The sequence below is a fragment of the Bombus pyrosoma genome, linkage group LG10 (genome assembly GCF_014825855.1).
Source record: "Bombus pyrosoma isolate SC7728 linkage group LG10, ASM1482585v1, whole genome shotgun sequence".
NCBI lineage: Eukaryota > Metazoa > Arthropoda > Insecta > Hymenoptera > Apidae > Bombus > Bombus pyrosoma.
The window spans coordinates 7,610,379-7,623,396 of NC_057779.1; the positions used below are offsets into that span (position 1 = coordinate 7,610,379).

At 36.8% G+C, this 13,018-nt stretch overlaps 1 protein-coding gene across 2 annotated transcripts; it reads right to left on the reverse strand.

Moving 5' to 3' along the window:
• Positions 1–145: 145 nt before the first annotated feature.
• Positions 146–12,468, reverse strand: LOC122571377 (oxysterol-binding protein-related protein 2). Of its 2 annotated transcripts, none has more exons than XM_043735045.1 (9): positions 12,107–12,468; positions 10,017–10,215; positions 9,821–9,930; positions 8,986–9,144; positions 8,348–8,548; positions 7,978–8,167; positions 6,754–6,870; positions 5,742–5,959; positions 146–4,724 (listed from the first exon to the last, which is right to left on the reverse strand). In XM_043735045.1, exons 1-9 carry the CDS (start codon positions 12,139–12,141, stop codon positions 4,622–4,624), a joined length of 1,332 nt encoding a protein of 443 aa, XP_043590980.1. In that variant the 5' UTR covers positions 12,142–12,468; the 3' UTR covers positions 146–4,621. The 2 variants fall into 2 exon arrangements, with proteins under 2 accessions (XP_043590980.1, XP_043590981.1); XM_043735046.1 differs by lacking the exon at positions 146–4,724 and adding an exon at positions 4,823–5,382.
• Positions 12,469–13,018: the final 550 nt, after the last annotated feature.

Genomic DNA, 13,018 nt, shown 5'->3' on the forward strand with positions numbered 1-13,018 from the left:
TACTGTACGTTGATATTGAGATATTGAAAATGTGAAGAAAGTGTGCGTATGACTGGCACTATAATGGTAAGAAAATGATAAGAAGAATAAAATTTTGTGGGTAAATATATATCTATGATATTGTGATAATAAAAGAAAATAACAATTTTTCTTTATAACATTTATTTCTAATATTTATTTATCTATGTACAGATACATACATTTGCCTATGCAACATAAATACAATTATATTCTACAGTCTGTGACCCCGATAGTGTAGCTCTTCTAAATATTATTGGCGCTCTTCAAGTAGTATATTTATATTCTGCCGTTCTTATTATTAGTGTAATAATAACAATTCGCGTTCGTAGTCAATGAATCATACCGATCATCAGAAACGTTATACAGAAGCGTAAGAATGTTTGTTATTACGCAGAGATCAATTCCTATAAGTGTATGTATAATCCATGCGTAATACTGTTTCGTTTCGCAGTAATACTGTCGAGTACATTAATTAATATCTATGTGCTGTGATGTAGAGAGACTGTCTTATCGGTGTTTATCAATAACATCGTCTTTCTTTCCTTCGTCTACGCGACAATAGTCGAACAATTGACTTTAGTTGAAAATGAACTCCATATATTCTAAATTATCATCACAAGTATCACATTTTTTTTAACATATCATTAGCCAATAATCTATTAATTCATCTAATCTTGTTTCTACGTTATTTAGTACAGGCGAAAAATTAGAGTTGCTTAAATTATTATTACAAATTTAACGAGTCTTTTACAGTACGAACGTAATATCAATGACGTATGATTCTTTAAAATAATATGTAAATCATTACACAACTAATTTCATAAAGAAACCGCTTTGTACAAAGATACGTATACTCTGTCGTATTCTAAAATGATATCATAATCCTTCAATATAAAATACGTATTTCAAATTATATATAAATATAAATAAATTACCCTGAAATGAAGAAACGTCTTAATATTAACTTCTATCGTATAAGTCATATCCAGTAGCAATTAATTGATGTATAAAGTAGCCAGCCAACGATATAATATGTACAAACTACCTCATGTTCTACTTTCTCCAAGGTGTTGCAATCATCTCAATTTCATCCCTAAACAAAGGTGATTTATGAAATATGAAATCGATAAATAAAGTAAAAGCAGTTGGTGGTTAGCTTGAAAGGTTCATGAAATACAATATACATACAGTTGTAATACACATGTACGTCTACCAATTACGGTATCACTTGTGACAAATATTTCGTCAAAGTTGATCAGGATCCTCTATAAAGCAACACATTTGGATGATCTTGTACAACAAACTCTAAGATTTGATGGATGTTAGCTTCTCAAAAGCGATGAACGTACTTTTAGCTCATACTGGCCTAAATGTCCACATAGTTTTGCGTAAACAAATCGTTAACAAACCGCGATTACAAACACGGCCGGACGACACTTACACGCTAACGATAAGCCGAGCTAAACCCTATGTACGCACCGGTGAAACTGGCAGAAAATGTGTGAATACGTACGACTATATGTTACACGTTCGAGAAAAAATTAGCATGTTGTATTAGCATGTTGTGTTGGCACCGCTGAGTATCAAATAGCCTGATCTACGTTATTTTTAGATTTCGAATCAAACTATCTACGCTATTTGGAAAAATTAAATTGTCATACGATCGTCATTGGTTAGTCGATCATACGCGCATAAAGGCTTTCATGGCTCTTGGCTGTCGTAAATGAGTCTACTATCGAAATTATGAAACCGAATCGAAAAATTCTGTAGATAATTTTTATTGTATATTTCTAACTCTGTTCGAGGATTTTCACGAACGGTAAACAATTATGGTTGAGGTAGTATAAAATAAAATTATAAAATAAAATAGTGTCAGTAAAACTTTAGTCGTCAAAATATAAAAAGTAACGGTGTTGGAAAAATTAGTTACATTGTTGAATTCGCAAATACGTTCCAAGACAAGTTGCATAATTCTTACGGATATCAAATGGAGAAATCTGCAACGAAGGCAACTTTATAAATCTTAATTTATTTAAATTTCGACAATCTTTTTCGATCAATTTCCAGTAGTATTGTCACGTGCTTCGAATCTATCAGTAAGATTTTATAATAAATATCAAGAGACATCGTTATGCAATTAATATACCCAGTGAACTCCATAGACACAAATTTCGACAGATAGTAACATTGAAGAAATCCCTATGCGTATGATCGACCATTACCATCGAGCGAAAGTCGCTTCTGAATGGAGTCAGATAATGTAAAAAATGCTAACGAACCGACCAAAGGTCTGAACAACACCAAATGAACTTACGAAGAAAGAATAACGATTAATATTAATTTATTGCTCGTTCGATGCGTGGTTGCGAAGCTTCCCCGGAGACTTGAGCTAACTATTTTGAGCTAACTTGGTCGAGCGATCGCTCATTCCGCTAGAATTCATCGCCTCGCGCGTAAAATCCTTCTAAATCATTAATATTTAGATACAAGTGTATAGTACAGTCGCTGTATGTACAGAAACCTACTAGTCAAAACTAACGTATCGAGAAGGATGGCGTCGGCTATGGGCCGGGCCGGGCTCTCGTTTCATTTTCAATTCTCTTTTTGTTATAAAAATAGTGTCAGAAGTGATCTTGTGTGCTACGTGTAATCGTAAAAACGAATGTGTTTGCGTGAAAAAGATACGATCGCTGCGATCTCTCGATGGTTCTCCTGGAAGGAAATCGAACAGAAGTACCGTTTCTCTATATGTCCTGTGTGTGTGAGTTTATACGAAGTGTGACGATACAGCTTCAGGAATATGCTGGGCGGAAATCCAACGATGTAAACAATTACCTTCATCTGCTCGTTTATTATTAGTTAACATCGACACCAGAAATTATGTTAATTAAAGATATCACGAACAACGAATCAGGAAACGATCTTAGATTTTAGTTAAAAAGATTAGTGCAACGGTAATAATTAAAAAAAAAAAAAACGGTAATAAACAAATTATTCTAGAAGCACTACTGTCATATCTCGTACATCTATTGTATCTGTCTTTATGTCATAAAAAATTTGCGACTATTCGTTCACCATAATTTCGTTCTACAACGAACATCAACTAACGGATGGACTTCGTGCTGTTATCCTTGTGCCATGGGAACCACCTTAACCGCCCATGCGAAGCTTTCATAACCGTTTACCGGCCGCCACTACTCTGGCAAAGAACAGCCCGTATAATGATAATAAATTTACGTAACCCACTTTCCTGAACGAGGAAAAACAAAGATGGCATAAAGAAAACAACAATACTTCAGCTGTGAAATGATAGACGAAACATTGTAACTGAAGAGAGTAGTTTCGTATGCTAAAACAGCGATCAGCAGAGATCGTGTCATCTGGTTCGTTTCCTCGTGTCGTAAATTCTCGATGGCACTCGAAGATAGAGCGCTAGAACACGTATTTGATTACCTAAAAAAGATTATGCACGTACGACCTGCATACGGAATTGCTCTACGAGGCGTAAGCTTGCTCGTCCGGTTCGATCTATCCGACGGTAGATCGAATATTAGAGATTCACTGGTATTTTCTCTTCGCGACGCAGCTTGGGTGACTGTTTCGCATCGCGTCGAAAGAATCTGTGGAGGACGATCTCGTGTGAGTACGAGAAAAAATACGCTACCGGTCAAAAGTTTGGAACTATCAGATGTTTAAAAATGTATCGAGATGGAGGAGATTATTCTATTTGAAAGCACCGATCCAGTGATTGTCGAGTCTTCGATCGGTAATCATTTGTGTTACAATTTTCTTTTTTTTTTTTTTTTAGTAGAATAACGCATTTTAGCTGGCAGAAGACATTTGTAACACAATGAAATCGATGTCTCGATTTATCGACGAACGAAAATTACCGGAGGCTCTACGAAAACCCTTTTACATTTCAATTTGCAATCAACGGCGCGAATTGGCGGAAGATTCGGTACAACTGATTGGAAGACCCATAGCAAATGTTTTTCCAGATTGGCAAAGCGATGACTTTTGACCGACAGCGTAGATTTCCAAAGTACTGGGGTCGCGTTATCGAGATAAGCGTGTGCCTGTCGTGTAAAGCTGCGCGTTGTACAAAAGTTTCGCTCCTCGCAACCGGAGCATTTATTTGTCCTAGAAGTCTGGCGCGGTTCCATTCTCGTTGATCGATCGTACAACTGTCATCGTCTTAATGGAACACAATGGCACTTGTCGAGAGAAAAAGCTGCTCTTTACTCTTATTGCGCTTTATCCTTCTGAAACGTGTATTCTCCACGTGCTCGACGACAATGTTTTCACAAGTGTGTTTGCGCGTCGTGCTTGCACCTTCTGTATGATTGACTCTCCGTTATTCGTAGATACATAAACACATACGATATCGATACAAGCGACGAGACTTTGGTTTCTTTAGACTGTTTGAGTACAACAAATCGATCAACGATACAAAATTCGAACCATATCAAGGTTGAAGGGCAGCCACCTTGATTCGGTATACCGGCAATTTGTCTGAATATTCCTCGCCAGGACATACGAGCGAACTTTTCTATTCTGCTACTCGTTAATTATTCCGCCCGGATGAGGGTTTCCACGTATATTAAAAGATATCTTCCATGTTGCCGTAGCCACGGTCCCAATAGCCTCCGCGGTATAACCAGTCCATTTGGTTTGTGTATGGATTCATGCCCAATTGGAACCACCTGTGACATATCCGATAATCGATATTTGCGATATCTTGAAAGAGCAAGATAGTATATATATATATATATTAATTTTAGAATGGAGTGACTGATACTCGATAAAGCAAAATTGAATGAGATTAAGCTTGACGAAGCGAAAGTTTTAGAATAATTTTGAAGGAATCTGATCGATTTTAGATGGCCTTCTAAAATTTAGAATTTCAAAGTTCGAAGGAAATATTGCGCGCATGAGGGGACTTCGGGAGATATTTTTAACATAAAATAGATTCTCCGAGCATCGTCACACGGTTTACATTCACGAACGATTTCGAACATCCGCTCTAACTTTGCTTATCTATCTCACGTGACAATAATGTTACATAAACCTCCGTGTAAACGTACGGACGAATTAAAGATGTCTCACGATATAAGAATAATCGCAAAAGGAAAAGGAAATTCAATAAGCTAGAAACCATGAGAAGGTATTATGATAATGTTGAACGAACTGAAATATTTATTTTTATTGGCACTTTACTTTTTCATTGTGCCTAAATAATAGAACTAATAGAATAATTACATCAGATTGATTGATATTATATATTTTTCCTCGCTATAAAAGCACAAATTCTCTTCTAATACACAGATTCGATAATTACCATAGCACGTCGTTACCAATTACCTGGCACAGAAAAGAAAGAAAAGTCCTCTGTATATTATTCAAAAAACGGTATCTGAATATCTGATCGTGACGGTCCAATGATTAATAGCAATATAAATATTCAAACGGTTTCAATGAATATTTAAACAACGTTATTATATGTATTCCTTAATTATCTACTGAAATCAATTAAACAACGTAGTCACTCTGCTGCACCAAATAAGCAAATGAGGAAATCAAAGGTGAAAAAGTGTTATGCAATATGTTTGATTAATTATTTGTATGACGTTATTTGTATGACGTATGAGAAAGATCAAGTAGAAGATCGTGCGATCGTTCGATTCTTTCAAGCAATACGATTATTTTTAATTATTTACTACCTGGGTGTCCAATCGTCTCCTTTCTTGTGCTTTCGCGATTTCCGTGTATCTCTTTGCTTCTCTTCGAGTCTCGTCTTCTCAGCCGCAGCTCCATCTTGATCGCCGTTCTCCAATTTCCTAATATCCGGCCTTAATCTCGAATCCGTCGGACATATAACTTTTTCTATTTCCGGTGTCAGTTCGTTTAACGACATTGCAAACGTTGTAAACTGGTAATACTGTAAATCGATCCGACAAATGTTTTAAACGTCACGCTGATACAGTGACTCGCGAAAGTATTTAATTACACTTATCACGGAATTTTCCTATGGATATATTATGTGCATTATAAATTTATATGCATTATGAACTTTCTAAAATTTCGTTAGCTCAGTGACGAGACACGACTGTCGTGATTATAATAGCATTTGAAACCGATTCGAAAATCTATGTGGAATTTACAAGATATTAATTGCAAACGTACTATTGGTAACAAAATTAGCGTACTAATACACGAACAGTAGACTTAAACGTATAATTAAAGCTAACAATGGTCTCGTTACACGTAGCTCATTAATACAGTGAATAATTGACTGTTCAAGCGGTTTGATAATTTTTGTAAAGTTTACGCTTTCGAAATACCTTGCAACTTGTTGTATATCCATTTTCAGATTCGTTTCAAATTTCACGAATACAATCACGATAGTCGTCTCTCGTTACAGTGCAAACGAAATTTCGAAACGTCCCTGGAATCGTCCGAAATACTTTCGTGAGCCATGGCGCATCGAAGGAAATAAGTTTAGTAAAATGATTAAATGGAATACAACTGCGGATATTTATGCAAATTCACATTTTTGTGAATACAATTAAAAGCAGAGATTTGTCACGTCTCCAAAATATCGTAGTATTCCACTTTGGATATTTTATACATTTTTGCATATTATACGCGTCCTGTGAATTTTTCCGCCTTCAAATTTCCCACAAATGCGTGAAACACCCGCAGTCGATTAATAATGAACAACGTTTTATTTACATCTGCGCTATTAGTCGGCCTCGGCGAAGCTTCCCAAAGAGTAATCGATCCAGGAATATCTTCGATAGTTGGAGTATCGTCTCCGTCTATACTTGCCGATGGATCGTCGATCGCATCCTTAAATGACCGTGAAAATTGTTTCAAGAAAATGTATCGAAATGTTCCAATGAAACATACTAAATTAGAATACGCTAAAACGAAATAGAGCGAACGATTAGACAACGGTATTTTATCAGAATCAAATATCGTAGAAATATTTCATTAGAAATAATCTTAATACGATATTTTAATTACTATTCTATATATATTCTATACTATCATAATTGCTATTCGTAAATTATGTGAAACGTTTGCTAATCCTTTCAAGGTGAGATTTTTTTTTTTTTTTTATGAAGAGAACTTGTCGAAGTTGTTGAATATTCAGAGCTTTAATGAATGAAGCTACGTATAAATAGGAGTAACATATGATGATCTATATATAACTCGCTTTTAAAACAGTCACTTGAAAGTTAAGAGCATAAAACCGATGAATGGAAAGCAAAATTTTTACCGTTAATCTATAGTATAACGTAACCAATGAAATTATATTCATAAAAATATGAATACTTTACTATACTTTAAAATATGAATGAAAATATGAATACTTTACGTGTGTTTTATCTTTTGATCATAATTATCTCAAATTTTAGAGAAATTTCCCAGAAAACATGAATACTGCACTATACGCGTGTGTTTTATCTTTTGATCGTAATTATTTCGAATTTTAGAGAAATTTCCCAGAAAGAGAAAAGATCGTTTCTATCTCTCGATCACGCGTTTCAAGTTGATTTCCCGTTATATCTAGAGCGTAAAAGTTACTCGTACACGCTTGACATTTATCTTAAAAAAGCAAATCTCCTTTCAAATATTGTAATTAAAATTTGTAATAAATAAATACGAAACCAAGAGACTACGATACTTGTTCATAAACACTGGAACATTCATAGCGGGCAATTCATACATCCAAAATCTTGTGCATCTTTCCCTACATTTATCCCGCTTACATAAAAATAGAAATACATTGAGTAGCTCAATTAATATGTAAAACTCATAGTAAAAAAGGACCGTATCATACTAAAATCCTCGAAATAAATAAGAAGCGTATATTATTCATCTCTCTCTCTTTGAAAAAGAATTCAATTCTACTAAATTTCTATCAAATTCCTCGATTAATATCCCAAATACCTGATGAGAGGGTTTGAACGCTCCGACCTTGAGGCTGTGCAGTTTCGCGAGGACCTTCTTATGGCCAGGACTGCCCTGCGGACTCTTTGCCTCGCGTTTCACCTTCTCCAACGCTTCTTCGTACAACGCAGGGTCGCACACCATCATCCTCTCTGTCCATTTTCCATAAAGAAATAGCAGTTTCCTCTTCCTAAAGGGTAAACAAATGAGACATAAGTCCAAACCATTATTTACGAATAGAAAATAACGAAACTGTTGTCGATCGAAACGCGTGTAAAACGTACGGTCTATCAGCATGCAGCTCGGTTTGCTACAGAGAATCGCTGTTACGTTTGCGAATGCAAGTGATGATAAACTGTTACCAGCTTACTCTTGATCCGTTACGAAGCCTTCGACTCGGTGAAGGTCCTTGGCATTGCAGCTGGCGCTTTTGAAACACAGAGTCGCCTTCAAGTTCGCTCCGCCGCTTTGTTTGATCTCCAAGGAACCGAGCTGTTCCATCCATAATTGGCCTACCAGCACGTTGTGCAGTATGCAATTGATATTCTGCCAAGTATACGCCTCCTTCCATCTAAGTTCGTACAAAGTGCTCCTTTTAACCTTAGAACGCCAGATACAGTCGGTTCGACCGTCTTTGTTTACTATGTTTTTGTTATTTTGGCGCCTTTAGTCTCAGATCTTTGTTTGTTTCTTTGAAACTGGTTGTACAGAGTTTCTAGTACAACCAGAACGATGCTAAGAAATCGTAACGGAAGTGTATATATTTTGTATTATTTCCACGAAAGAATACACCTACGTGCGTGTATATTGTTGTACATACGTAGTCACTTTTACAAATTGCTCGAATATGCAGCCAAATTTTGTTACTGTTCGAGGATATTCGAAGGTGATTCTATTGGTTTGGCAACTAAGTGATTGCGGATTTTGTCAATACCACCTGATGACAAAATCCGCAATCACTTAGTTGCCAACCCAATATACGTAACAATAAACGAATCGGCTACTTACTTAAGAAGCTCGACGGTGACAATACCCTTTGGATGTACTTGGATAGACGTGCCCCAGAACTTCAATTTCGGGTGTATAGTGCCGTGGAATGTGAATTCTTCGCTGTCCGCGTGGAACGCGGATACCGGTGGATGATGCGACACTTGTTCGCAGACTATTCTGAATAAAGACACAGAGTAAACATGTGTGAACGCTGTTTCCATGCCTAATGGCAAATAGACTTTAATTCTTTGGAGTTGTCTAATCGTTTCTAGGATATTCTGGAAGAATAACCTCCCAGATGCTTCATTGGAATATAATCGCAATACGAAATGTATTAGGTTGTCGGAAACGTTTCTTTCGTTCTATAAGATGATAATAGATGAACAACAATTTCTGTTTAATATTATTTTATTGAATTAGGTATGATCTATCTTGTTATATTTCTATTATTATGTTCGTACATAATTCAATGAATTAATATAAAATAAAAAACATTGTGCGTCTATTATTTCCTTATAAGACGAAAGAAACTTTCCGGACAACCTAATATTTCGATAGAATAATTCAATATTAAAATTTCATTCCGAATTGAGTACTTGTTACCTACTCAATGAGAAGAATAAGAAATATCATCGATCGAGAAATTTCCAAACTATTAAATTCAATCTTCGGTATAGCAATTTAATTAAAATTCATCGAGATACTATCATTTGATAAATTCATCAAATCACAAGTCGATACTCGAATAATACTTGTCAGAGACCGCCTTAACAATTGAACACTTAATTAACTTTAACGCAGAAACTAAACTAAACTGAAATGTTTTCGATAACTTGGACGGTCGGCTACTTACCGGAAGTCCTCACGCTCCAACTCGTAAGTTTCACCGAGTATCGGATTGAAGGGTTTGCCAAGTCTCTCCCAGTTCGAAGCCAAAGCACTTACAGCGAATGCAGCGACGTACTACGACACAGAGAATATTTTTTACGCTTAACGAAAAAGATTCCCCTTCGAACAACTTACGCGACGTAATAGAAACTTCCATTTACCTGCAACCTTCCAATTGGAGTTTCTTCTTGAGACGCTAGCTTAAGCAACTTCGCGTATTCCATGTACTCTGCGACACGTTGGAGGAAGGAAAGTGGTTCGTTGAATATGACCGGCATGGTGATCTTGCTGAGGTCTTTGCCCAGTGATATCACCGAGCATAAATTCACTTCCGAATGGCCCGGAACTGGTAACGTTGTTCTTAAAAGGAAACAGTTATTATAAAATTTCATGAAAAACTTCCACTCGATAAAATTTGTACGACGATATCCAAAGATCTACAATAATGGCGATATTTAAAAGCTTATATACGGTGATCTATAAAAATCTTCGTATATTCTATAAAAAGACTATTCTTTCGGATGAAAATGTAAAACGAAATTCAAATTAAAATTAAAACTGAAATAAAATTAGAAATATTACTTATGCAAGCAAAAGAATGTGCTGCGATATTTCACTGCCAAGTTAATATTAATTAGCACGTACTGTACTAAGTAAGACGACTAGAAACTGTTTTATTATTACTGAACTGCGTGTATTTATACAGACTCGTATCATATTTGTGAACATAATTAAAGAAACGAGATATAAACAAAGCTTGTTTCACCTACTAAATATTACGATCAGCGTTCTACTTTGGATATTTCTATTTATTTTTGCATCCTCGAATTTTTTACAAACGAATAAAAATCCACAGTCTAATTGTTGTTACTTTATACGTTGGGAGAATAAATATGTCATCGTACAATACGAAGAGATATCAATTTGGTCAACTCCAGCGACGATAATTATTTGATTTCTAAAAAGTTGAACACCAATTACACCAGTTAATTAATTAGTAGTACAATAATGAATGCTTTTCCAGCGTGAAATGAGAGAGACTCGGGCAAATCGTTAAATAGTATTGTACGTTTCATATTTTAAATGTTATCGTACATATTGCGATACGTGCTTTATTTTCTGAATTTTTCGCTTTTTTATTAAGATGTGAACAATTTTTCAAGAGATAAAATTCATTATTTTAATCTCTGAACAGCTCTATAGCTATATACAGCGTATATTTCATTTAAACAAAGAATAGTCTGTTTATAATACGTATAGAAATTTTGATGACTGATTGGCGCATTCGAAACACAGATTTATATTTTAGACGTAGATCTATAGATCATAAAATAGGAAATATTTGTCTTGATCGATCTTGCTAATAAGCAGCGTAAAGCATGCATGTGAGAGCAGTGCGCAAAATATAATCGATTGTCCTATAAACGAGTTGCTTTAGCAACAATAATATTTAATCGGAATCAATAAATCAGCCAGAATCTGGTCAAGTACGGTCGTCAATTACGTCATTTAAAACATTAGCAACACGCTTATGCAACTTACAGTCGATGTTCGTGCAAAGAATTTGCGAACTTTCTTACGAAACATTTAACCTATCTGCACAATTATCTCAATAATTATCTATCGAGCCTCGTAAGAGGTGTGTAAGATCATTAAAAATTTTGGAAAAACATAACACGTCCGTTATTATTGATTTTCTGATTCTCGTGTTGCTCGATGAATCGAAGCGTGTTATTACCTAACCATTGCATAATTGAAAACATACAACCAATTAAACCGAAAGATATAAATCTTTCAAAAATATAGTAGTACGTTCACGACATCTTTTACAATCGATACTATAGAAATCGATATTTTTTTATATATCTAATTTCAAAATTAAGTAGAGCCAAATGAATTAAATTAAAAAGCCAATAATGTAATATCACCGACAACGATATTGGTAATATCGTCAACGTGATGATACGATTTGACACGCTTCCGAAGTTATTTGAAAACTGATTCCTCATAGAGAAATAAGAAATGCAACTCATCGCGTTTTTCCTCTACGATCTTCGCGCACTGTCCCAATTTCCACGAGTCATATGCCAATATCGAGCAACAGTCGCGAGGATCGCTTAACAAAATCGTCGTAGCTGTTGTTCAGGTACTTGGTCGGGAAACAGAGAGCGGCTTCGTGGCCGGCTGAGCTCTGATTCTCGCAGCAAGTATTCTTTAGGAAAATCCTCGAAGCGGCCAAGCGATCACGCACCTGTAAGGTCTCTGTGTTATTTCGTTGGCCATCATATACGAGCTTATCGCGATTATCGAGCGTGGGCAACCGTGTTCCTCGAAACCGTGGCCTCGAAGCGGCTCGTCCCGTCTCTCGGTCCACCGTCTCTAAACGACGACGTCACGGCGACCAACGACATCCAGATAGGGATCAAAGATTCGTAAATCGCGTGGCTACACGACGCACAGCCGCCCTTTTTTTCTTCTTCTTCTTCTGCTACGGTAAGCCTTTCACACGTACATTCCACGGTTACGCGACGGTATGCAAAGAACCAACACGAATGAACGAACGGCGGAAGCTGAAGATGAGTGCACGAAGACGACCCTTCGCGTTCTCCAAAGATGCAATACCCGGCTATCGCCGTAACATCGTCAACTCGGATGCTAAGAACGCGATTCAGAAGAGATTCGTTGGAAAAGGTAAGGTCAGTTTCAAAGGGATCACTGGATTGCTCGACATGTGATCACGACGATATAGCGCGCCTGTTTGCTTGCGAATCACGGAACTCGCGATCAGCTGTACACCCGGAGACTGCACACGTTGAGCATGCGGGCGTGACGACGGCTCCGGCGCACCCTCTTCACCCTCGCCGCGTCCTACTCGCACCCTTCCGGGCTACACGCTTCGCGCGGCATACCCGTCTCACTCGTGTCGCGCTCGTTGCTCTCCAGAAAATATCAATAAGTTGGAGCATGGTTATTGTGGCTCGTACAACGTTCTGTTCCGTTGGACGGGCACGTCTCATTCGCTGTGGCGACCCGGCACGCATGTGCGCAGCCGGACGCGGGAGAAGCTTGTACAGAGATTTGAATTTCAGACGCGGCGGTCTTCTTTGTCAAAGGCCAGCTCTGTTCGAATTAATATAACGTTATTTAACATGCAATTATTCCT